We start from the raw sequence: 27,038 nt of genomic DNA, 5'->3' as shown, positions 1-27,038 counted from the left end.
TCTTCCCCTCTTTCCCTGTTAGATTTCTCCAAATGATGAAGCTGGGGAGCATATCCATGCAACTCAGTCTGATTTGTGCTTATATTTCTTATTGTACAAGTTTATCCTGTTTGCATCTTTTGAGTCTGAGGATTAGGCCATTGATGGTGCCTATGCCTCATAAATTCTAATTGGAGCATAAATACTTCTTAGCAGCAGATATTTACAAATTAATGGGAACATCTGTTTAAATTTAAAATGCAGCACCCAAGGCTGCATGCAGTTCTGTGGCCCATAAATACAAAAGAGTGGATACTCCTGTTATAATCCGGTTGTGCAGGTCAGACATCTAAAGTAGTGCTTTAGGATGCTTATAAGCGGTTTGGTAATGATGCTGATGACCTCCTCACTCTGTTAGATGTGGTTATCTCAATGATGTCATGAAGCAGGGCTGAAGAAATTAGCTTTTGTTCCCTAGACCCTCACACTCTGTCATTTCCTTCAATGGCAAAGGAAGGTTGATGGTAGAGTTTCAACCTCTGTTTACAATTCTGCAACCTTGCCACTGATTGCATTCCCCTCACTATTCACTCACTCAATGTGTATCAGACCATGCAAAAACTTGACATCCTGTTCAACTAAGTATTTTCTACAATAATGCCAAATCATGTTGATCAGACAAAGTTGTAGTTTTAATTGCAATAAAGCATCAAAAGCAAAATGATTAGCAAACATTTGCATGTAGGCAATCATATTTAGGCACCAAATCCCCACCTCACAAGGTGTGAGGGATGATTTTAAAGGCTTGGCTGTAGCATGAATGAATTTCCATGACATAAATAATTGCATAGATCACCTGTTTCTTTAATTCTAATGGGATGTCTGAACCCGTTGGTCAGCTAGGGGTTGCAGTGTGACAGTTTACAAAAGACTATTCTATTCAGAGGTCCTGCTCATTATTGAGCCACCTAAGAGAGACATTCTAAGAAGGGAATGATAACCCCTTTTTTGTGTTCTAATATATCCTATGGGTCCAATTTTCTGAGTACGCACTATATCCATCAAGAAAGCATTGGCAGATTGCCTTCCGACTTCTGATATTGCATTGGCCAGGCAAAGCTTCCTGTGGGTAGCATGCATAAGGAAAATTAGCCATTAAAAATCTTGCTTTGTCATCTGGCTCTGAACTCATAAATAAACATGAATTTTAATTTTAGCCTGAATGCTTCAGTCTGATGGGTGCATGCTTACTGCCCTTCAGACAAGATGAGATGATGTTTGGGTAATCCATGTGATCACCAGTGCCCGATATACCATACGTAAAAAGTAATTATTTAAGCCCCTAGGGCATGCTATTCCATTTGCAGCACACGTAAGGGTGCAAGTTTCAGTTCCTAAGAGACATGGTCTGCTTATGGAAATTGCCTTTTTACCCTGAGCATCAAAGTAACAACCTCACATGCCTGCATCCCTGAAATAATAAAATGAGGATAATTAGGGGAATGTTACAAAGATGTATGCAGTTCAGGGTCGATTTTTATTCAACTTCTGTGCAATTGCTGCTACAATTATGAATAAAAATCTAAAATTAAGCAGCATTTATAATTTATCCTAGACCATCTATTATTTCTAAAATTACACTTTACACAAATTATTTATTTTTCTAATTATAATTTGGACAGAGAAAGGGGAAGGTATGGGATTTCTTTTGCTTGTATACTTCTCATACCTTTCATCCTTGTGGGCATTCTGAGTAAGACTGCCAAGTTTGTGCCAAATTATGGCCATTGTATTCCGTGGATTCTTGTCCACTAGCAATTTGAATGATAGTAGCTGTTAGAAAGTGATATCCATATAATCACTTGAGGCAGTATTCAGACCTAGTTTTAGAGGTGAAAGGCCTGCAATGTAAAATACCATCATGCGAGTCTTCTTTAAAAAGTTTTATCCAACTGGTCAAGATGATTCAAACAGGTAAGTAGATGATTTGCAATTAAAAAATGAGTGGATGTATACTGCAGCTGCAAAAATACAATGAACACATCATAAGTCAAGCATGTTATTCTAATGCCAATATGTAATTTACAAAAAACATATTGACCACATCCGAATGTCACATTGCCTGCTCCAAATCATAGAGCATCATGGGCTTTATCAATAGATGCATAAAGCACAAAAGCAAGGAAGTTTTCTTAAAGCTGTCTGAAAAACTTGCTTGGTCTCAGCTGTAGTATTGCATCCAGTTCTGGGCACCACACTTTAGGAACAATGTGAAGGATTAGAGACTTTGCAGAAAATATTCATGAGAATAGTTCCAAGGATGAGAAACTTCAGTTACGAAGAAAGATTGGAGAAGTTGGGACTGTTCTCCTTGGAGAAAAAAAAGGTTGAGAGATTTGATAGAGGTATTCAAAATCATGAGAGGTCTGGACAGAGTAGATAGGGAGAAACTGCTCCCATTGGTGGAAGGATCAAGAACCAGAGGGATTTAAGGTAATTGGCAAAAGACACAATGGTGACTTGAGGAAAATCTTTTTCACACAGCGAATGGTTAGGATCAGGAATGCACTGCCTGAGAGTACAGTGGAGGCAGGGTCAATCAAAGCAGTCAAGAGGGAATTGGACCATTATCAGAAAAGGAAAAACTTGCAGGGCTACAGAGAAAGGGCAGGGGGATGGGACAAGGTGAACTCCTCCTTCAGAGGACCAGCACAGACAAGACAGGCTGAATGGTCTCCTTCTGTGCAGCAATCAAACAATGATTCCAATATCTATCAGATTAATTATAGGAGTAAATGTAAAAATTTGCTCCAGTCTAGGCCAAGGTATTAATTTGATATCCATGGCAGCAGCATCACTATTGTTTCAGCACTATTGGAAAATTAGGCAGTAATATCGAAATGCAATCAATACTTTTTTTGCTGTGCTCTACAATTTCATTCTAAGCACTGGAATCAAAGACTGCTGGTTCCAAATCAGATGAGAGCTGGTATTAGTAGAATATAAGGCTCACAACAATTTATGAAAAATTGTTTGTGCACCTATGCACCATGAAAGAAGTTCAATTTTATCTTCTTCCCTTAATGGTTTGGATTTTATTTCATGCTTGCAAAACAAATTTTTGATTTTCATCTTTAACTTGCATCAAATATCTAATTTTATAATCAATACAGTAGTTGACAAGTAATAAATGATCAGCTTCTGTACAGTCAAAGAGTTTACATATATTACATCCACTACTATGCAGTTAATAGTCTTAAACATGTGCACATGGCATTGACACTCAACTACCAAGCATCTGGCCACCTCAAAGGATGCTGCAGATGGCCCCTCCCTGCAGAAGTCTGTGGATCTGTCAGGAATGCACATACCAGGGTTATGCAGGTCCTTGGTTCAAAGTTGGACAGGATGGGAAATTGAATAGGTAGGACTATAGGATGTCTTTTGTGCAGACATGCCAACCCCTGTGTCTCATAAATCAAGAGACAAACTCTTAATCAAGAGATTTTGTATAAAAGTGATGAGAAATATAAACCAACATAGATAAACCACAGAGTGATGAAAATGATGCTCATTCTTCCCAACTCATTTTCTTCCCAACAAGAAGAACCCAAAAAGTTTGGGGACTACTTTTGCTTTGAACACAGTGCCTAGTTCAGAAGTAAGCAGTGAATCCAGGGCAGTAGGGAATGTTTTTGAATAAAGCAGGGTCCTCCCTAGCCTCCTACCTTCTTGCTCTACTGCAGATAAGTCTCACGCAGCAACTCCCTGAACTCCTGCCAATTGCAGCAACTCTGAGGTGATGTCAGTGAGCTGGACACCGTGAGCTGATTGGTTGCAGCCAGCGCAGCGGCTGCACAGGCGCGCACTGCTGCTGGGAGCGGTGGGGATGCGCTAGGTCTGACAGTCTCCAACTGACAGACACTAAAGGGTGTTGCTCCGAGCTGAGAGCAGCAGAACGATCCGAAACCCGGCTAAAATACGACTCAACTTTCTGGCGAATGCAGAGCTTCAGCGATTACCAAGCAAGCGGGAGAGATGGAAGAGTTTTTGCAGCACACCAAGTCCATTCTGGTAAGAGTATCCTCAGATTGCCAGAGTTTTTAACAGTAGTGAGGTGGTTCAGCATAAAGTACCTACATATTTTATACTGGAGAGCCCAGTGAAGTCTCCAAAATGTTACTCAGTGAACTAGTCCTTTGCTGAGGATTGGGTTAGTTACACTGTGGTTTATGATTTGCTTTTTTTTAACAATAGAGGTAAAAGTCAAATCAATCCTTTGTGCTTACAATAGGCGGGCATTGCTGGCAGCTGTCACCGATTACCGACCACTTTGTTATCACTGTATACAAACCTTTAATTCCACTTCACTATCATAACCTACTTTTTAAAATAAACTCACTGATAGCTCCTTGTGGCGCATCACTGGAATCTGCAAACCTTATTATTTTTCAAGGTTTAATTGAATTCAGCAAAGTTTAGATACTTTTTTGGCTTTTAGCATGTTTCATATGGAGACAATGATGGTCTTAGAGTTCAATACGTTTGTCAGATTAGTTGTTAAGGGTTAAGAAAGTCAAGTTTTCCTTTAATATGAGGGACAGGGTTGAGAAAGGCGAGGCGGATGCGTTGGGGTCTTGCTGAGAGCCAAGTTTGGGCACAGTGCTTTCTCAAAAGGTATTGGTCGTGAATGAATCCTCTGCAGCCTCGGCGTGATGGAAACGTCTATGTCACTACTGCCCCCCAATATTTGCTAGTAGACTGACACGCAGGTGATGCACTGAAGTTGGGATTCACTATGACTTGTGGGCTCTAGTTCTGCAGGTCTGTCCACCCTCACTTCACTGGAAGGAAGTCGATAATACCATATTATTTTATCACTGGAATATGGCTTTTTATGACATAATTGTTGATACTTTTATTTCTTGATAATTAATAGGTTTGTCGACTCCCAAAAAAACAATCAGGAATGATATGTAGCTTATTGCTTACTGCTGTCGATATTGTGCTATGAGATTAATTTGACTTTTTTGTTGGGGTGGGGGCACCATGAACAGTATCTTAAAGTGTATTCCTCAAAAAAGTGTAGGAAAAGTTTCAAATTCCATATTTTACTGTTTAGGCAATTGTCTTGAATCTTATGAAATAACACAAATAAAATTTTGGGTACTGCTTGGGGGTCAGAATATCAGTTCTCACGAAAGTGCATATTTGTACAGTTAGAGAATAGCCAGAAGCTTCTATTTAAATGTAGTTGTGAATTTGTAATTTATCAGTTAATACTGTCAGCTTTTGCTACCAGGCATAATGCATAAAGAGCAAGTTTATTTTTTGATGCAAGTCCTCATGCTAATAATCAAATTGAAGTATTTTTTTGTTGACTTGAACCCTGTATTAATAGCTTGAAGACTGGTAACTTTTTTGTCTGGATGTACTCTGAACCTCAGCTGTTGCCTTATAATAATAAAAGTAGGCAAAAGTCACTGTTTGAAGTAAATATTGACAGACAATATTGCATATGAAATAGGCCTGAGCTAGTGGGGTCTAAATTCAACGTTGTTGAACTAGTGTCTAGGCATGAAACAAGCACAGTGCTAACCAATTCATAAGGGTGCCTGATCTGAATGTGCATTTGGACCACTGGTAAATTAGTTTGGACCTATTATTAGGTGACCCTGGAATCATAGAATAGTACAACAACAGACGGAGGCCATTTGGCCCATTGTGCCTGCGCCAACTCTTTCTAAGAGCAAGCCAATTAGTTCCATTCCCCTGCTCTTTCCCCATGTCTCTGTAATTATTGCTATTCAAATATATCTGTTGAATCTGTAAACACTAACCTATCAGGAGTTCATTTCAAATTCCAACCACTCATGGTGTAAAAAAAGAACTTTTTTTCCTTATACCGCTTCTGGTTCTTTTGCCAATCCCTTTAAATTTGTGATTCATTAAGCTGTCTGAAACGAAGGCAATCTTGATTCCAATATTGAAATGACCCTCTTCTGCCCATTTGCAAGGTTTGACCAGTATTTCTGGGTTCTGAGTGGACGATCTTGCAGATCTTAAAGGAATCACTGGACAATGCTCAAAAAGAGGTCCAAATCTGCTGAAATGTCTTTTTTATGGAGTCAGAAGGAGAAAGACTGCTCCTCCTGGCTCGACAAAACAACTTCCCGATGCTGCTGGCCCACCTTTGTTCTCCATTCTGGACTTACCTGTAGACATTTTTGTTGGTCAAAATTGGCTATGCCCCAACAGATGAGTGGCATTGGAGTGTCTGACTGGTGCACATAGCTTGTCTAAATTATGGTGATAAAGCCCAAGGAGAAGTTTAGGACAGACCTTGAGCCTCCTATTTTTCTGGTGCAGTCTCTCTGTGGACCACTGAAATTGTGCTTGATTTCAGGCATTCATGATTTTAGGCACCAATGTGCCTGTAACAGCAGAGCAACAGTAACTTTTAGTAATAGATGGGAAGAAGTTGCATGGGTGTGAGGAAACAGCAGAGGAATGGGACCAATTGGGTAACTCTTTAACTTGGTGGCCAATGACTTCCTTGTGTTGTATCACTCTATGAAAAAAAGTAACGTTTAGTAATTAAATGTAAAGTGCAACAGTGTGTACCCTTGCTCAAACTTCAAATAATTCCAAAGGCGGAAAATTGTAGATCGGGGTTATCAGGTTTCAAGTCACCTGCAATAATTATTAGGCGTGTATTAATAAATTGAATATTGCCCTGTTCTTTTTTAATACTTTGTAGGGCCTCTTTTGTTAAAAAATCTTTTCAAATTATAGCTTCCTGTACATTATTACACTTCAGTTAAATTGAAATAATTGTATCATTGTAATTTTGTTTGGTCATTTTATCATTATGCTATTATTTCAGTGAAAAGAGGAATTTATCTGGAATTTTTTTAAGGAAATTAAATTGCATGGAGCCTGATTAGCTCAGTTGGCTAAGACCATGGTCCTTAATAACACTGAGGGCACAGTGTCAGTCCCCGTACCGGCTGTGGTGGTTGTTCTTGGGGCCTGCTCCTTCACCTTGCTGTATTTTGATATCATGGCATAGAGATGTGGGAAGAGTCATGATTAGCAATCCTTAGACAACAAGGACACTATGCAAAGAGAGTGAGAAAAATTGTGTTTTTTGTCTAACCTCGGTAACTGAAAAAAGAAAACAGGTTTCACCCAAATGTCAACCTTTCATTCCAATGGTTAACACACCTTCAGAAGATGACTGACCTGTGCCTTTCAAGCAATTGCTGCTTTTACATTTCAGATTGTCAGCATTTTTGATTTTTCCTTTTATCTTTAGGATGATAATTTGTTATTCAATTTGGCAGGTATTTCTGGGGAAAGTAGTTGCAGTCTGCTAATATCAGACAAGAATGTCCTCGGAGATTATGGTTGATGATTGCCACAGTTGCTGAATAATTGATGCATTTAGGGAGTGACCAGGAGGACACGCTTCTTTACTTTTATAATAGTCCATGATAGATCTTGTGTTCTCGGCTAACCAAGAACAGAACTGAGGCGAATAGTGTTTTTAAAAAAAGAATGCAGCTCCTTACCTGAGATTGCTATCTGCACTGGTGTCATGCTCAGCTGGCAGACTGCAAGTCTGTTGCTGCCTGCACCTTACTGTACTTTGCAATTACCCCAGTCTGGAGATGGTTTTGCATATTAGTGTTTGAGACACACATGTGTACTACAAGCAACCAATAATTAGGTACACAAGTAACTAATAATGTCATGAGAAGTAGGTGGGAGCATTAGTCATTTAACACTGAAAAGTTTTTATAATATTGTATTGGAGGGCCTGATTATTCAAGAAAATTATGTGGCCATTTTCTAAACTTCAGTTTTTCTCTGGAGTTGTATTATGTCAAATGTGGAATCCAGATAGTGTAGGACTTTTTCTTACTTACATTGAATACATGGCACAGAAACAGGCCATTCAGCCCAACCAATCCATGCTGGTGTTTACGTTCCTCTTGAGCCTCCTCCCATCTTTCTTCAACTGAATCTAGCATTGTGACCCTCTATTCTTTTCTCACTCATAAACTTTTCTAGCTTTCTCTTAATTGCATATACTATTTGCTTAAACCATTCTCTGGTAGCAAGTTCCACATTCTTACCATTCTATGGGCAAAGACTTTTCTTCTGAAATCCCTGTTGGATATTTTTGCGACTGTCTTAATGATGGCTTCTAGTTATGCTCTTCCCCGCAAGTGGAAACATTCTCTCTGCATATATTTTATCAGTGCTTTTCATAGTCTTAAAGACCTTTATAAGGTCGCCCCTCAATCTTCCTTTTTCAAGAGAGGAGACTCAGCATGTTGATCCTTTCCTGGTATGTATATCTACGCATTTCTGGTATCATCGTTGTAAATCTCTGCATCCTCTCCAGTGCCTCCATATCGGTTTTATAATTTGGTGACCAGAACTGCATGCAGTACTCCCAAATGTGGTATAATCAAAGTTTGGTATGGGTTTAGCATAACTTGCCTACTTTTCAGTTCTATCCCTAGTGCTTGGTTTGCTGTTTTTTTTTTAATGGTTTTGCTAACCTGTGGTACAAATTTTAGAGATTGGTGTATTTATATTGCAAGATCGCATCATTCCTTTACCCACCTAGACTTACACCTTCCAAGTAATAGGATTTCCACTCACTATATTTTTAACCATCTTTTTATGCTCCTGTTCTATAATCCTGTCTATTCCCTTGCCATCAATGCCCTCCCTTAGTTTATTCTTCCCTATGTTCTCATGCTCTACTTTTACATTTAGGCTGCTTCTTGTAAGGAGGGAGGGATCTACCAGTTCTTCTAAAATGTACTACCTCACATTAACTGTGTTGATTGCCAATTATTTGCTCATTCAGCAGGTTCATTAATATCTTCCTGTAATTTTGTGTCAGCCATGGCTCAGTGGGCAGTGGAATATATTTTTCTGTTGAACACTGTTTTAAGTGTTTCCAATTCCTGGTCTATGTTGTTTTTTGCCAATATTGTTGCCCATTTTATTTTCTCAAGTTCTGTTCTCCATCCCTCAAAATCAGCTTTTTTCCAATCTATTAACCTGGCTTTCTTAATACTTATGTCCTATTTTATCATCTTAAAGCCACTGCATTATGGTCACTACTGCCTACATGTTCCCCTACTTTTACTTCTCTTATCTGCTCTGGTTCATTCCCCATTATTTGATCCAATAGTGAACCTTCCCTTTATGCAATTTTTACATATTGGGTTAGAAAGGCGTCCTGTACAAATTGTAGGAACTGCATTCCCTTATCCCCTTTACCCACCTCTTATCCAATTAATCGTGGAGTATTTGAAATTGCCCAAGATTATAATTCTATGATTTTTTTACTCAATTCCCTAATTTATCTGTATATTTCCGTCTTCATCTCTCTTCCACTCTTTGGTGGTCGATAGACTGTTAGTGTGACAGACCTATTAGTGTGATTGATCTTTTATTATCTTTTTTTCCATACATAGAGATTTGTCTTGTTGATAGCTGCATCCTTTTTTCTACTGCCATTAGGTTTTTCCTTATAAGTACAGCCAATCTACCTTCCCTTTTTCTTCTCTATCTTTTCTAAATATGTTATATCCTGCAATGTTTAATTCCCAGTCTTGATTTTTCTGTAGCCATCTCTCAGTAACTCCAACTGTTCGATGCATGATCACCTCCTGTTTTATTATGGGCACTGTGTGCATTGTTATATAGACATTTTAACAGATTTTTAATAGGATTTCCTCTTACTTTGTTTAACCATCATTTTAGACTCCTGTTCTATAACTCCCTTTCTCTTAGTTTATTCTTTCCTATGCTCTCCTGCCCTGCTTTGTTTACATTTAGGCTAGTTACATTTCTTGTAGATCTCCCCAACCAATTTAAAACCTTTGTTGCCTCGATGTTCAACCTTTCCATTGGAATACCGATTCCACCCCAATTCCCATCCCATCAGTACAATTCTTTCCTGTCTCAGCACTGGTGTCAGTGTCCCATGAAAAGTAATCCCTCTTTCCCAACACTGGCCCTTTAGCCATGTGTTAATTCTCCTGATCTGTTGGCTCTGATGCCAATTTGCACATGGCTCAGGCAGTAATCCAGAGATTATTAACCTTGAAGTCTTGCTTTTTAATTTAGAGCCTAACTCCTGAAGCTCCTTCAACAGGGCCTCTCCCTTGTTCCAACCTATGTCATTTCTTCCAACATGGATTATGACAACTGGATTTTGCCTCCCCAGCTGCCATGAGATAACCCTGACCCTGGCACTGGGTAGATAACACACCATTTAGGATTCTCATTCTTGGCTGCAGAGGACACTATTTATACCCCTAATTATAGTGTCCACTATTGCTTTCACATTTCTATTCTGACCTTCTGTTTGCCTCCCCTCCCCCTGCCCCCTGCCCATCGCCTCCCCTCCCGCCCCAGACAGCCTTCTGAGCCATGGTGCTTTGGTCTGATTTGTAGCTGCCCTCCATGCTGTCGTTCTCTGTGTCCTCACAGTTAGGGAACACATCGGACCTGTTGGACAGGACCAGTGTCTGTGGGGTCTCCTTCTTAACCTCTCCTAAATCCCTGCTACCAACTCCCTTATCAATCACACACTCCCTTTCCTGAATATGTGTTTTCCTCTAGGGTACGACTATATATTATTTTTAAAACCATGCAGAAAATCCTCCCCTTCCCTTATGTGTTGCAGTTTCTCCAACACTCATTTCAGCTCAGTGACTGAGTCGGAGAGATTTTGAGATGGAGACATCTGCAGATGTGTTTGCTTAGGACTGTCTCGAATCACAAACTCCCACGTTCTGCAGTTCAGACACATGACCCACTCTGCCATATCATAGACTAATCTTATTTTATTTATTTAATTAATTAAAGTCTTTATTCAATGAATATTTGTATAAAGTAGTTTAACTAGTTAAGCCATGAATTTAATACACTACTTATACTTTCCTGGTCCTAGTTTAAACTACTCCTGTAGTTTAGAGAAAAGAAGAAACCTTAAAGCTCATGAACCCATCACCTACCTACTTATGTAATTAATACCCCTGGACTTCAGTTATAAGGCCTCCAGGTCCCTCTTTCGGTCCACTCCTTGATTTGTAAAATACCAGACCAGCACCTAAACCCTCACTGTACTGGATTCTGTCACTCACAAAATTCCCCTAGTTAATTAATTACTCTGTTAAGCTGGACTTTGTGCTACTTAGCTGAGCAAACTCAGGATTCTGGTTGCCAGTCTTACTCCTGATTTCTTTTGCTACCTTTACACTGAAGGCTAATTATAACAATATTAGGAAGGAACTGAGGAGTCTAGACTGGAGGCGGATGTTTGAGGGCAAATCAACAACTGACATGTGGGGGGCTTTCAAACGTCAGTTGATAAGAATTCAGGACCGGCATGTTCCTGCTAGGATGAAGGATAAGCATGGCAAGTTTCAGGAACCTTGGATAACGAAGGATATTGCGAGATTAATCAAAGAAAAAAGGGAAGCATTCGTAAGGGTTAGAATGCTGGGAACAGATGAAGCCCATGGGGAATATAAAGAAAGTAGGAAAAAACTTAAGCAAGGAGTCAGAAGGGCTAAAAGGGGTCATGAAAAGTCACTGGCAACCAGGATTAAGGAAAATCCCAAGGCCTTTTATACATATGTAGAAAGTAAGAGGGGAGCCAGGGAAAGGGTAAGCCCACTCAGGGACAGAGGTGGGAATCTGTGTGTGAAGCCAGAAGAAATGGGAGAGATACTAAATGAGTACTTCTCGTCAGTATTCACCAAAGAGAAGGACTTAGAGGTCGATTTGTCTAGGGAAGAGTGTGTAGATAGCCTGGATCATGTTGAGATCAAAAAAGAGGAGGTGTTAGGTGTCTTGAAGAATATTAAGGTGGACAAGTCCCCAGATGGATCTACCCCGAGTACTGAGGGAGGTAAGTGAGGAGATTGCTGGGGCCTTGACAAAAATCTTTGCATCCTCACTGGCTACGGGTGAGGTCCCAGAGGACTGGAGAATGGCCAATGTTGTTCCATTGTTTAGGAAGGGTAGCAGGGAAAATCCAGGAAATTACAGGCCGGTGAGCCTTACGTCAGTGGTAGGGAAATTATTGGAGAAGATACTTCGTGACCGGATCTACTACCATTTAGAAGCAAATGGGCGTATTAGTGAGAGGCAGCACGGTTTTGTGAAAGAGAGGTCATGTCTCACTAACTTGATTGAGTTTTTCGAGAAAGTGACAAAGATGATCGACGATGGAAGGGCAGTGGATATTATATACATGGATTTCAGTAAGGCCTTTGACAAGGTCCCTCATGGCAGACTGGTACAGAAGGTAAAGTCGCATGGGATCAGAGGTGAGCTGGCAAGATGGATGCAGAGATAAAAACAAAAAACTGCGGATGCTGGAAATCCAAAACGAAAACAGAATTACCTGGAAAAACTCAGCAGGTCTGGCAGCATCGGCAGAGAAGAAAAATGTTGATGCTTCGAGTCCTCGTGACCCTTCAACAGAACTGAGTAAAATTAGGAGAGGGGTGAAATATAAGCTGGGTTAAGGTTGGGGGGGGGTGCAGAGAAGTGGTGGTGTGGTTGTAGGGACAAGCAAGCAGTTATAGGAGCAGATAATCAAAAGATGTCACAGACAAAAGAACAAAGAGGTGTTGAAGGTGGTGATATTATCTAAATGAATGTGCTAATTAAGAATGGATGGCAGGACACACAAGGTACAGCTCTAGTGGGGGTGGGGTGGAATAAGATTAACAGGGCATAAAAGGTATAGATTTAAAAATAATGGAAATAGGTGGGAAAAGAAAAATCTATATAAATTATTGGAAAAAACAAAAGGGAGGGGGAAGAAATGGAAAGGGGGTGGGGATGGAGGAGGGAGTTCAAGATCTAAAGTTGTTGAATTCAATATTCAGTCCGGAAGGCTGTAAAGTGCCTAATCGGAAGATGAGGTGCTGTTCCTCCAGTTTGCGTTGGGCTTCACTGGAACAATGCAGCAAGCCAAGGACAGACATGTGGGCAAGAGAGCAGGGTGGAGTGTTAAAATGGCAAGCGACAGGGAGGTTTGGATCATTCTTGTGGACAGACTGCGGGTGTTCTGCAAAGCGGTAGCCCAGTTTGCGTTTGGTCTCTCCAATGTAGAGGAGACCGCATTGAGAGCAATAAATGCAGTAGAATAAGTTGGGGGATACAGAATTGGCTTGGTCATAGAAGACAGGGGGTAGCAGTGGAAGGGTGCTTTTCTGAATGGAGAGCTGTGACTAGTGGAGTTCTGCAGGGATCAGTGCTGGGACCTTTGCTATTTGTAGTATACATAAATGATTTGGAGGAAAATGTAACTGGGCTAATTAGCAAGTTTGCAGATGACACTAAGATTGGAGGAGTTGCAGATAGTGAAGAGGATTGTCAAAGGATACAACGGGATATAGATCGGTTGGAGACTTGGGCGGAGAAATGGCAGAAGGCGTTTAATCTGGACAAATGCGAGGTAATGCATTTTGGAAGGACTAATACAGGTAGGAATTATACAGTAAATGGCAGAACCCTTAAGTGCATTGACGGGCAGAGGGATCTGGGTGTATAGGTCCACAGGACACAAAGTGGCAACGCAGGTGGATAAGGTAGTCAGGAAGGCATAAGGCATATGGCATGCTTGCCTTCATTGGCAGGGGTATTAAGTATAAAAGCTGGGAAGTCATGCTGCAGCTGTATAGAACCTTGGTTAGGCCACACTTGGAATATTACGTGCAATTCTGGTTGCCACATTACCAGCAGGATATGGAGGCATTGGAGAGGGTCCAGAGGAAGTTTACCAGGATGCTGCCTGGTCTGGAGGTTATTAGCCATGAGGAGAGGTTGGAAAAACTCGGATTGTTCTCACTAGAGCGATGGAAATTGAGGGGCGACTTGATAGAAGTTTGCAAAATGATGAGTGGCATGGACAGAGTAGATAATCAGAAGCTTTTTCCCAGAGTGGAAGAGTCAATTACTAGGGGACATAGATTTAAGGTGAGAGGAGAAAATTATAGAGGAGATGTACGGGGCAAGTTTTTTATGCAGAGGGAAGTGAGTGTCTGGAATTCGCTGCCAGAGGAGGTGATGGAAGCAGGTACGATAGTGGTGTTTAAGAGGCAGCTTGACAAATACATGAATAGGATGGGAATAGAGGGATATGGACCCTGGAAGTGCAAAATGTTTTAGTTGCCGGCAATATGATCAGCGCAGGTTTGGAGGGCCGAGGGGCCTGTTCCTGTGCTGTACTTTTCTTTGTTCTTTGTTCTTTGATTTGCACCTGAAGCCACTTTTCATCAATACTGCAAATATAATAAATTTGTGGCACCAAGTGGACATAATGCTTGCTATCTGAAATCACTCCCTCACCTGAAGCTCCATCGTTGATCCCCACTTCCTTTTCTCCTCAATCCCACATTACCAAGCCTCATTCCCCAGTCTCTCATTTTCCCTCAAGCCAATTTCCACCAACCTCTCTCCTGTTTAAGCTCCCACACCGATTCTAATTCCTCCAACACCCCCAGCGCCATCACTGTCTTACCTGTTTCCTTACCCCAAACCCTATCTCCCCCGATCGTTCACTATTTCCCCCATCGCCCCTAACCTGAGCTTCATTCCCTTCCTCCCAGTCCCTGATTATCTTGCAAAGAACCTAATACCTCTCACTGTTCCATCTCTCTATCCCCTGATGAAGTCATCATACCTGTCTTTTTCACTGCCAGACTTTGGGACTGTAGTGATCTCCTTGTCAGCCTTCTATCTTCCACCTCCTCCCACCTCGAAAAAAAATCTCTAGTTTATCTAAAATTCTGCTCATTTCCTAACCTGCCCAAAACCTTGGGAAAAAAAAGCTTGGATTATAAGTTGCCTTTCACAAACTCAGGACATTGCATAGTGCTTTACAGCTAATTAAGTACTTTTGAAGTGTACTGTTGTAATGTAGGAAGCATGGCAGTCAATTAGTGCATGGAAACTCCCACAAATTTCAATGTCATAATAACCAGATAACCTGTTTTTAGTGATATATTGATTGAGGGATAAACATTAGCAGGACATCAGAATAAACCCCCTGCTCTTCTTCAAAACAGTGCCTTGGGATCATTAACATTCACTTGAGAGCACAGAAGAGGTATCAGTTTAATATCTTATCTGAAAGACAGTACTGCTAAGGCTGCAGCATTCTCTGTGCTATGCTTAAGCCACCAGAATGGAACTTGAACCAACAACCTTTTTACTCAGCTGCAAGTGCTACCACTGCAGCTGCAGCTAACCCTGTTTGATCATCACTCCACCTACTTTGGCTCCCAGTCTGTCAGTATTTAAAATGTAATGTTCTTGTCCTTGTTTTTAAATTCCCCTGTGGTTGTGTGCCTTTTCTGATCTCCATAAATACCTTAAGCCCTATAACCTCCCAGGTTCCTCCACTGCTCTTACTCTGACCTCTTATGCATCCCCTCCCCCTTTGCCCTACTGTTGATAGCTACGCCTTTACTTATCTAGGCCCCACTCTCAGGAACATCTTCCTTAAACCTCTCCCATCTAAGACCCTCTCTAAAACGTGCCAGTTTCCGCAAGTTCTTTATCACTCTCCCCAATCTCTCTTTCTATGGCATGGTTTTCCTTGTACCTCTGAAACATCTTGCTTATGATTTAGGCTCTTAGGTGTTTAGAGTTCCTTTTGGTGAAGGTAGCAGAGTGGACCTTAAGGAGGTAGGCTCACTGCTACTCTCTGAAGAGCCATTGCCATCTTTACCCAATCATTTACAGCCCACTGCTGTTGCACACAGATGCACTGTGGTACTGGCCAATGTTTTAACAGACCTAATAGTCCAAATGAGGGCTTGAAAACCCTTTGGAAGTACTTTGAGTAAAGCATACATTGGCATATTGGTATCTAGGAACATAGGAAATAGGAATGGAAGTAGCCCATTTGGCCCCTCAAGGTTGCTCCACCATTCAACTAGATCATGGCTGATCTTCTACCTTAAAGCCATTTTCCCACACTATCCCCATATCCGTTGATAACTTTATTATCTAAAAATCTGTTGATTTCCACAGCCCTCTGCAGTAGAGAATTCCAAAGATTCACCACCCTCTGAAGGAAGAGGTGCCTCCTTACCTCGGTCCTAAATGGCCTGCCTCTTATTCTGGTACTGTGCTGCTTGGTTCTAGATCCCCCAGCCAGGGGAAACATCCTTCATATATCTACACTGTCAAGCCCTGTAAGAATTTTGTATGCTTTAATGAGATCCACTCTCATTCTTCTAAACTCTAAGGTCCAGTCTCCTCAACCTCTCTTCATAGGACAATCCCATTCCAGGAATCAGTCTGGTGAACCTTCATTGCACTGCCTGCATGGTATGTATATACTTCCCTAGGTAACAAGACCAAAACTGTACATACTCCAGGTATGGTCTCACCAAGGTCCTATACAATTGCAGACTTCTTTACTTTTGTACTCAAATCCTCGCAATAAAGACTAACTTTCCTTTTATCTCCCTAATTGCTTCTGTACCTGCAGCTTTCAGTGACTTAAGAACAATGATATCTCGGTCCCTTTGGACATCAACAGTTTCCAATCTCTCGCCATTAAAGCAATACTCTGTATTTCTATTTTTCCTACTGAAGTGGATGACTTTACATTTTTCCACATTATATTCCCTCTGCCATGTACTTGCCCACTCACTTAGCCTGTCTAAATCTTCTTGAAGCCTCTTTGCATCCTCCTCATAACTCACATTCCCACCTAGTTTCATGTCATCTGCAAACCATGGTGACCATTAAATTATCATCGATTGTCATAAAAACCCCTCTGCTTCACTAATGTCCTTTAGGGAAGGAAATCTGCCACCCTTACTTGGCCTGGCCTATATGTGGCTCCAGACCCACAGCAATGTGGTTGACTCTTAACTACTCTCTGAAATGGCCTAGCAAGCCATTCAGTTCAAGGACAATTAGGGATGGGCATCAAATGCTGGCCTTGCCAGTGACACCCACATCCCCTGAAAGAACAAAGAAAAGAAAACTTGGAAATATTACATTTGATCCCCGTATCCAAACCATTTGATATAGATTGTTAATAGCTGGAGCCCAAGCACTGATTCTTGCAGTGCTACACTAGTCACAGCCTGTCAACCTGTGAATGACCCATTTATTCCTACTCTGTTTTCTGTCGGAGAACATCCATGCCATTATATTACCTACCTAATCCCTTGTGCTGATTTTGCCTACTAACCTGTATGGGACCTTATCGAAAGCCTTCTGAAAATCCAAATACACTACATCCACTGGCTTCCCCTTAGCTATTCTGCTAGGTGCATTCTCAAAGAACTCCAACAGGTTTGTCAAACACGATTTCCTTTTCAGGAATCCATGTTGACTCTGCCCAATCCTACCATTGTTTTCAAAGTGCCTAGTTATCACATCCTTTATAATTGATTCCAGCATTTTCCTTCCAATTGATGTCAAGTGAACAGGTCAGTGGTAATCTGTTTTCTCTCTCCTTCCTTTCTTAAATAATGGGGTTACATTTGTCACCTTCCAATCTGCAGAAACTATTCCAGAGTCTATCAAATTTTGGAAAATGCATCCACCACCTCGACAGCCAGCTCCTTCAACACTCTAGGATGCAGATCATGTAAGGATTTATTAACTTTTTGTCCCACTAATTTCTCCAGTACTACCTTTTTACCAATACTAATTTCTTTGAGTTCCTCATTCTTGCTAGTGCCTTGGTTCCCTCATAGAAAAACACTCCCTGGACTATCTGCCTCCATGAAGACAGACACAAAAGATGAGATTTTTCGGTCCTGCCTGCCGCAGGAATTATCTTGGGCGCAATGGAAAATTTGACAGAACAGCTAATGGTCAGTTGACTTTGGGCAGGAAATGGGACTGGAAAATCCCGCCCAAAGTATTTGTCTCTCTGCTATTTCCTTATTCCCCATGATAAATTTCTTGTAGTGGGCCCACATTTGTCTTTGCCAATCTTTTCCTTTTTACATACCTATAGAAGTTATCACAGTGATAACCACCAGTGCTCTTAGTTCTTCTTAAAGCTTAATATCCTGTGCTATCATAGTCTCCAGGTTATTCTGCAGGTTTAAGAATCCTTCTGCACTGTCTGTGCCATCTCCCCCAGGCGGCATTTACCACTCTCCTATGCCCTGATTGCCCAGCAGATGGTCTCTCATGTCTGCCAGCAGCACTTCTGCTGAATGGGGGAAAATCTGGTGGCTTATCCAGTTGCTAACATCTTTGTGATGCTGTCCCTTGCACCCACCTTGCTGAGTAGTGAAGTTGACCTGTGACCTTTGAAATGCTATATCAGAATGATATTACTCCCCTGACAATGGTGGTACATGCATGAAAGGTGAATTTCTGACTTCCAATGCACCCTGCATGTCTAGTGAAGTCAACAGGTGAAAATTCTGGTGGGTTATTGGCAGTTTCATGTTGGCAGCTGTTAACACTGTTCCACTGCAGACACATCAATGGAAGAAAAGTCCAGGTCCAGGTCTCTGGTCTGAAGCATGCAAGAACATTCCAATCTCTAAATTCCCTGATCAAACAGCAACTGCCCTCTAGTTAATGTCCTGTTCATACAATTAGGCCTTCTGACCTTAAATGTGTGACTTAGTGGTAGACTAAAGCCACCCCATCACCAATACTAGAAGTAAATTCAATTCAATAAGCTGGATTTTATAGGGCGCTGTGTTCTACGCTGTCCTGAATAAAAAGCCAGGAGGGAGCCTGTCCATCACAAAGCTGGCTGCCCTGCAGTCCTTTCAAACTGGAAGCATTGTTAATTGCCTCAGGGATAGACTTTCACCCCCATTGGGGATAAAGTTCTGCTTTAGTGAGTTGCCAACCGATCGGATTAGCCACCAGCTCTGTCGTCCCAGTAGCACGTGGTTCGAGGAGTGGCCACTGTTAGGACTACAGGCAGTCCCTGAAGGTTAACCTGGAGGTTATGAAGCTGCACTTCAAGGTAAGTCTGAGGTATCAGCGGGGCCCGACTGGCAGACCCCAGATAGGGTTTGATCTTTTTCTGATCTCACCCCTTCAGGCGTAAACCTTGCTGGGGTGACCAGTTTTCTTGGGCAGCAGCACAGCCTGGATGTTGGGCAGGACCCCATCCTGGGCTGTGGTGACCCCTCCCAGTAACTTGTTGAGCTCTTCGTCTTTGCGGATAGCGAGCTGCAGGTGGCAGTGAGATGATGCAAGTCTTCTTGTTGTCCTGGGCTGTGTCGCCAGCCAGCTCGAGGATCTTGGCCGTCAGGTACTCGAGGACGGAGGCCAGATAGACGGGGGCTCCGGCCCCGACATGCTTGGCATTGTGACCCTTGCGCAGCAGCCGCTGGATACGGCCGATGGGGAACTGGGGACTGGCTCTGGAGGAGCGAGTCTTGTCGTTGGCATGCCCTTTGCCTCTGATTTTACTGTGACTAGACATTCTGTTGTGACTCCTACTGAAAGTCTTCACCAATGTTGTAGTGGACCAGATGTGAGAGACTGGTTGGAGGGAGGATTACGGGGATGGTGTTATGACCTTGGTAGGGGGGCAATGTGCCTCTGATCAGTAAAGGGATCATCAAAGGAGGTTCCCCCTCTTGCCTGACACCAGCTTGCGCAATAGAAGCTGCCAGGCTTCCCGTTTGGCATGGGCCTCCCTCTGCCATGGGTAAAATAGCAGAGAAGGCAGAATAAGGCACTTTAGTAATTAATTGGCCACATAAGGGCCCCAGTAGCCCCAAGGTTAGGCCTGATGCCTTCCCTGCCCAATGAAAAATGGGAGACAGGTTGGGGGTGGGTAGGTGGTAGTCAGTGGGAAGGCTATGTGCTGTATTTTACTAGCCTTTTGCCTACATACACTCTGGTTGGAGGGCTGTAAAATCCAGCCCAATATGTACACATATTTGCTTGTCAATGTGGCTTCGTTTTATATCCGAATTCTTTCAATATTTATTTGGGATTTAGAAAATAGACAGATTAAACACTTTGTCATTTGCAGTAATAAAATATAAAACTTAAAGATGTTACCATTTTAGGAAGAGCAAAAGCCTGGAAGAGATCACTTCCCTCTTGTCACAACAAGGTTACAAATAGAATGATGAAGAGTGTTCAATGTGATGATTCTCTCATGATGCCATTGCATTGTGGTTTGATATAGTTGGAAAGTTACATCAATGTTTCAACAAGGGTGATTTGTGTGAAAATCTCAAATTATAGTGAGGCATAGGTAATTAGAGAAAAAAAAGCATTTCTTTTTTAGAGCTTCAAGCCATTAAATAAAACATTTTAGCTAGTAGTGTTGTTTGGAATGAAGTTTTTAGGTTGCTGAGAAAAACTGATATTCATGCCAGGGCCAGAGGCGATATTTATATTAAAAAAAGACTTTGATACTGAGCTCTGGCATTGTGACTATTGCAGTCAATCCGGCCTGGAACAGAGTAAACAGCCACTTGTTCAAGGTGCTGCTCGTTGTAGAAGGAATGGTGGAAAAAAACTTCCCTGGTATAGCATACGTCAAAAGAGCACCCCCAAGAATTACAAAGTCACTGTGTGAAAGGGGATTAAAAAAAATAACTTCTACAATTGTGCTATGAAAATAGTAAGGGTTCTAAGAGGGAGGAGGGAAGAATAAACAGACAAAGTCCTTCCTTGTATTTTTAGCAAACCTTGGGAGTTAGATGGAGTAAAACATGTTATGTAAACAACTAAGGGTGGGATGTTATGAACAGGGAAGAATAGAATTACTTGCATTTGAAGAACATTTTGTAAAGTGATCGGTAAATAAAGTTGCAAATATAAAATAATACTTGTGAGACCTGTATATATCAGGTATCAGTATGGTATGCAATAATTTTAGCTCATGTTAGCCATGTGATGCATCACTTATTCAATAAATTTAAATGAACAATAAATTAACTGTTGTTGCATTTAGATGTTGGTGGAACTGTAGCGAATGTCAGAAAGCGACAGCTTGGCCCAATGTATCGTTCTCATTGAGTCAGAAGTTCATGGATTCAAGTTTCATTACAAAAGTTAGCATGTAATCTAGACTGGTGCCAGTGCGTTACCATTGCTGTGCTGTGTTTAAGGTGTGCCATTAAACTGAGGTTCTGTGGCATTATTAGTAAAACAGGAGTAGCCTGGCATCCTGGCCAATCTGCATCCTTCAACCAACACCACCAAAAGATAGCAGCTGGCCATTTCTTATTGATATTTGTGGTACCTTTTGTGAATATTGGTTATAACATCTCTTTATATTGCAATAGTGATTGAACTTCAAAAGTAGTTAGGGATGTTCTGAGGACATGAAAGGTGCTACATAAATGTAATTTTTTTTCTTTCCAGGTCCTGAGTTAGTTATGAACAGTGTCACAGGGATATAAAAGTAAAGCGAAAATACTTTGTGTGCTATTTCAGTGCATAGGGTTCACATTGAATGTGCTTAATCTTTCATGAAAGAAATACTCCCTGAAGTTATGCTTCCTGTGTAACCTCATGGTCAGTATTTTACAAATTAAGTTTGCCAGTTTTTGCCAGTTATATAAGCCCAGATGGTGAATTCACTGGAATTATGTGATTTATCCCACATTTTCAAATGTTCATTATCTCTTGGGCATGTTATAAGGATAAATGTCACTGTTACACTTTCTAGTGATTATAGTTAAGCATATTTTAAAATTCGAATGGCTGGGATTTTCTGGCGGGACCCACCGTGGGGGTGTGGCGGCCCAGCCAAAGTCCATTGACTTTAGGTGGGACCGAATAATCCTGGCTACGGGTGGGGCCGGAAGATCCCGTCTGCATTTTGTGTATCCATGAACCACGTGCCTGTATACATTATAGATTATAAAAGTATGAAATTCTATGAGAAATGTGCTGATATATGGATAATGTTTCATAAAATGTTTATTTTTTTGCTATGCACTGGAAATTAACACAATTATTGGTCATTTTAAAACTTGTAACACATTTTTAGTACATCAAGTCTTACAAAGAAAGTTTCAGCCTTAAAAGCAACTGGTTAGCAATGGCAATTCAGCTGCAGAGCAATGCAGATTTTATTTTGACTACAGCATTTGGTACAGAAAAAATAGAGAATGTTATGAAATGACAAAGCCATATTTATATGTAGTAAAGGTACAGGATCTACTTTGCCTATTATGCAAATTTTGTTTGTGGTTTTAATGCATTGAATTTGAATTTTGGCCATAGTCAGCAATGAAATTGACTTTAGGCACAGGAAGTTTTTCCGTGATATTTGTGCAGTGGTGAGTCCCCTGATGTCTTCTGAGATAGCTTCCTGAATTAATGCAGTGTTTCTGCTGAATCATAAAACAAGCATCATCAGTTTTTGCAACAGTCACTGCAAACTAATTTACTCTCCCTAATGGTTGCAATATTTTGAAGTTTATGACCTATTATTGGTCAAAGGCATTGGTTAGCATGCTGTTGATCCTTTCAACTTTCTTGTAACTAGGAAAGTAAATGTTTGTTGTGTAGGTGGTTTGAATCAGACTTTAGAATATTGAAAGCCAATGTTTTCGACAAAATGTTTGGCAGAACGTTTTTGCTTGAAAACGTGCACTGTATTAACAAAATTGTCATTAAATCATTTATGCAAAGCATTATCATGAAAACAATAAGATGTTTCCTACGTTTTCTCCCTCTGCAAACAAGAATAGGCTTGCATGACAATTCCTTTTAAAGATGATGGTCTCATAAAAGACTACACATCTGTTTTCTTTATCTGTTTTATCCATGCAATGCTTTTGTGAAATTTAATTTTTTTTTCAAGATGCAGGATGTAACATTGGGATATGGAAAACTCACTTTTTAACTTAGTTTTAGTATTAAGTCCTCATTGCCCAATATGGAACATGTTTGATAATGACAGCAACGTCACTTGTAGATCAAAGCTCCTTTCTTCAAAGGTGTATAAGTGAAAGTGCAGATAATCCCACCCTTGAACCACGTCAAACTCTTTGTCTTGATGCATGGGCTGATGGTGTTGCTTTCAGCACGGAAAAGGCTACAGGTGGAATTTCCATTCACTGTTTTAGTCCTTCTGCAATATTGGGGTAAGACTTTTGCCCCACTCTTGGCTGTGCATTGCTGTAGGCTGTCAGAAGGAGAATTCTCTAGTGACTGGAGTCATATGGTATACATAGAAAGATGTCAGAGACCAATCATCACAACTCCAAGACATATTTGTAGAGCGGCTCAGGGCACTGTCCTTGACAATACCTTCACAGCTGCTTGATCAGTGATTTTCCCTCTGTCATAACGTCAGCTGATGACACTAAAGTACTCTGCTATAGGCATGATTCCTCTGGTCATGAAGCAAGTCACATTAGCCTACAGCAGGAACTGGACAAAATTCTGGATAAAAATGCAGCTAACATTTGGATCAGGTAAGGGAGAATGGCTATCTAAAACAAAATGAAAGGCTCCATCACCTCTCCTTGACCTTCAAAAGCATCTCTACCACATGAACTGAGTCATCATTGACTAATGGCTTAAGTGGACCAGATATTTCAATACTGTTTGAAAAATTGGGCTGAGACTAGGTTCTCTCTCTTGTGAGTGTTTCATTCCCTGACAACTCTATAAAGTTCAAGTCAGGAGTGCGGTGTAATGCTCATACATGCCTGGATGGATAAAACCACAGCAACATTCCATTAGTGTGATATCATTCAGAGCAAAGCAGTCCACTAAATTAGTTAAAAACAAAAAACTACGGGTGCTGGAAATCCAAAACAACAACAGAATTACCTGGAAAAACTCAGCAGGTCTGGCAGCATTGGCGGAGAAGAAAAGAGTTGACGTTTCGAGTCCTCATGACCCTTCAACAGAACAGAATGTTGAAGGGTCATGAGGACTCGAAACGTCAACTCTTTTCTTCTCCGCCGATGCTGCCAGACCTGCTGAGTTTTCCAGGTAATTCTGTTTTTGTTTTGTCCACTAAATTAGTTTCCTGCCACCACCTATAATCCAGCCCCTTCACTCCTGGCATAATGTGGTTGCAGTATTTGCTATTCACAGGATGCAACTGTAGCATCTCTTCAAGCTTACTTCGATTATATCTTCAAGTGCCACAACCTATATCATGAAAATGACACGAGCAGTCAAATCATCCAAATATCATCACTGGAAACTTCCCCTCCAAAGTCATGCACTGTCCTGAAGTTGAACATGTGCCATTGCTCCTTGGTCATATTCCAGGAATTCCTTGTGGGAGTACCACCAGCACAAGGATGGCAGTGATTCAAGGAGAAGAATCCTCTCACCACATCAGGACAACTAGGGATGGATAACAATGGCAAAGTTGTCATGGGTTGCCACATCCTTGAAAGCCAAAAATAATTGAGCATATCTTGTTGGAAAGTGGGAAGTCTCTTTGTATGTCTGCTGAAGAAGAATGTGGTCAGCTTTCTCCATGGAAGCTGAGGAAAATTATTTCTGTAATTTCAAAAATTATCAGGCAGAATGAGTGGAATCAATTGTCTTTTGGTGAGAGAGTGAGGAGGGAAAATTTTGTTTCACACCCAGCCTCTGCCAGTCATGGCAATCCTGTACACAAGTGATTTGATAATGGCGGAAAGTATATTGCATGATGTTTGCCTTCATCAATGCTTCATATGAATGTGCCTGTCCATATGTGAGTGGATGTTGTTCATGCTGGCAGAAAATCCCAAAAATGGCAGTGGGAATGGGGAGAATCAAGTGGAAAGGCTCCCCTCCTGCTCCTGGAGTCATGCTGGGGAAAATTTGCCTTGAGTCATTAACTTTGGGAAAGAATGGTTACAATGTTGGGAAATAACATAGATTCATCCATCTAAAGTGGCTCAAGAGCATTACTACTGGCCGCGGACATATCTTGAGGTGGGGTCTGCGTCAGTTGGTAAGAGAACCAACATGAGGGAAAAACCTACTTCACCTCATCTTTTCCAACCTAAATGGTGCAGATGCATCTTTTCGTTGCAATATTTTTAGCAGTGACCACCACACAGTTCTTGTGGAAACAAAGATCCATCTTCACACTGAAAACGCCCTCCATCATGTTATGCAGCACTACTAACATGTTAAATGGAACAGATACAGAAAAGATCCAGCAGTTGAAAACTAGGCATCTATAAGGTACTGTGGTCATCTGAAGCAGCAAAATTGTATTCCACCACAATCTGAAACCTTATGGCCTGGTGTATCCTTCAGTCTACCATTGCCATCAAGCCAGAGAACTAATCCTGGTTCAATGAAGATTGTATGAGAGTATGCCAGGAGCAGCACCAGGCATAGCTAAAAATGGGGTTCTAGCCTGGTGAAGCTACAACACAGAACTACATGCATGCTGGACAGCAGAAGCAGTGTGATACAGACAGAGCAATTCCTATCACCTGCTGATCAGGTCATAGCTCTGCAGCCCTGCCACATACAGTCGTGATTAGTGATGGAAAATTTAGTAGCTTAAGGGAGGAGGTGGCTTCATGACCATCCCCATCCTCAGTGAAGGTGGAGCCCAGCACACATGTCAAAAGACAATTTGTAACATTCCTCCCAAGGCCCCCAGGATCATCGGTGCCAGTCTTCAGCCAATTCAATTCACTCTGCGTGATATTAAGAAACAGTTTGAGAGCACTGGAAAAAGCACAGGCTTGGGTCCAAACAACACACCAATTGTAGTGATAGGGACCTCTGCTCCAGAGCTAGCTGTTCCAGTGCAGCTCCACCCCGACAAAATGGAAAATTGCCAGGCATGTCCTGTCCACAAAAAGCAGGATAAAACCAATCTACCAATTAGTCTTGGTGATCAGCATTGTGAGAGAAGAAATCATTGACAGTGCTACCAAGCAACACTTACCAATAACTGTAGAGTAAAGGGTTAATATCAGAAGCATTTGATACTGACGTAACTGTTGATGTAACTATGGTGCAATGTCACATGATTAAGTAATTGATCTGGTGGGAAGCAGCAGCACAACCTTGTGTAGAGTACTGTGATGTATGTATACCTGTAAGTAAACAGGAATGGTTTTTACAAATAATAATCTATGATAGCATTCTTAGAGTAACAGATGAACCCTAAAGAAACCCCATCTGGACTCTGAATGCAAGATGAAACATGGTGGCAGCAGACAGAGTGTAAAAGACCCAGAAAGACTCCTAGTGGACACAGCAGACCTGAAAAACCTACTAATTCTCGGAAAAAGGATAATTAAAAAAAAAAGATTAAAGGCTCACCTGAGAACGGAGCATCATGGGTGCAGCAGATGCAAGCTGACAGAGTCCAGAGTCCAGATAGCAGTGAATATAGATCACAATGTACAATGTACTGAAGCAGAAAATTGTGACTACAGGAGCCTCAGGGATGAATTGATATGTGAAACATGATCGCATAGTAGTTGGGGTCTTAGATCAAACCCTACCAAGGTGTCTTGCAAACCAGGGAAGATTGAACTTGAAGGCAGTATAGATAGCGCGACAGGCTGAGCTTAGGAAGCAAACAGAACGCTTGTTTGTGGGGAAAGTCACCGTCCTTTGGAAAATGAGTGAGGGTGTTCAATATGTTGGATAGAAAAGAGAAAGCACGTTGAAGCAAAAGATCGTGAAATTGGGGAAAAGTGTACCAACTGCCATCTTGGAATGCTCTTGGTGTGGCAGGAGAGCCCTGCACAAGTGAGAGGAATGCCTAGCAGGGGAGCAGAGTGCCACAACTGTGGAAAGTTAAGACATTTTAAAATTAACTGCCAGTCTAACATACAAATAACCTGCAGAAAGAAAGAGAAAATGGCAAAGCCAAACTGAATTCAAGAAGCGAGAGGGCCTCTGAGGAAACAAATAACCTTTCTAGGAGAAGTTAACAAAACAGAAAATAATTATTAGAGCATTAAATTAGAAGCTGATGGTCACCTCACATAATTAAAGCTGGACACAGATGCAGGTGTTTCATTGTGATCCGGTAAAGTGGCTTAAAAATATCATGGTGCAAATGTATGGAGGATGGCTGTAAGGTC

General features: G+C 41.3%; 1 protein-coding gene across 3 annotated transcripts in view; it reads left to right on the top strand.

Annotated features, from left to right (window-relative positions):
- Positions 1–3,858: 3,858 nt before the first annotated feature.
- The window catches only part of LOC121277224 (protein prune homolog 2-like), a 496,270-nt gene continuing 473,090 nt past the window's right edge, over positions 3,859–27,038 (top strand). For all 3 annotated transcript variants that reach the window (XM_041186396.1, XM_041186394.1, XM_041186397.1), the window contains exon 1: positions 3,859–4,053. In XM_041186396.1, coding sequence (XP_041042330.1) covers positions 4,018–4,053 — 36 coding nt within the window. In that variant the 5' untranslated portion in view covers positions 3,859–4,017. The remainder of the gene's footprint in view (positions 4,054–27,038) is intronic.

The sequence above is a fragment of the Carcharodon carcharias genome, chromosome 4, assembly GCF_017639515.1.
Source record: "Carcharodon carcharias isolate sCarCar2 chromosome 4, sCarCar2.pri, whole genome shotgun sequence".
In the NCBI taxonomy this organism is placed as follows: domain Eukaryota; kingdom Metazoa; phylum Chordata; class Chondrichthyes; order Lamniformes; family Lamnidae; genus Carcharodon; species Carcharodon carcharias.
This window is presented reverse-complemented; position numbering and strand designations above follow the sequence as displayed.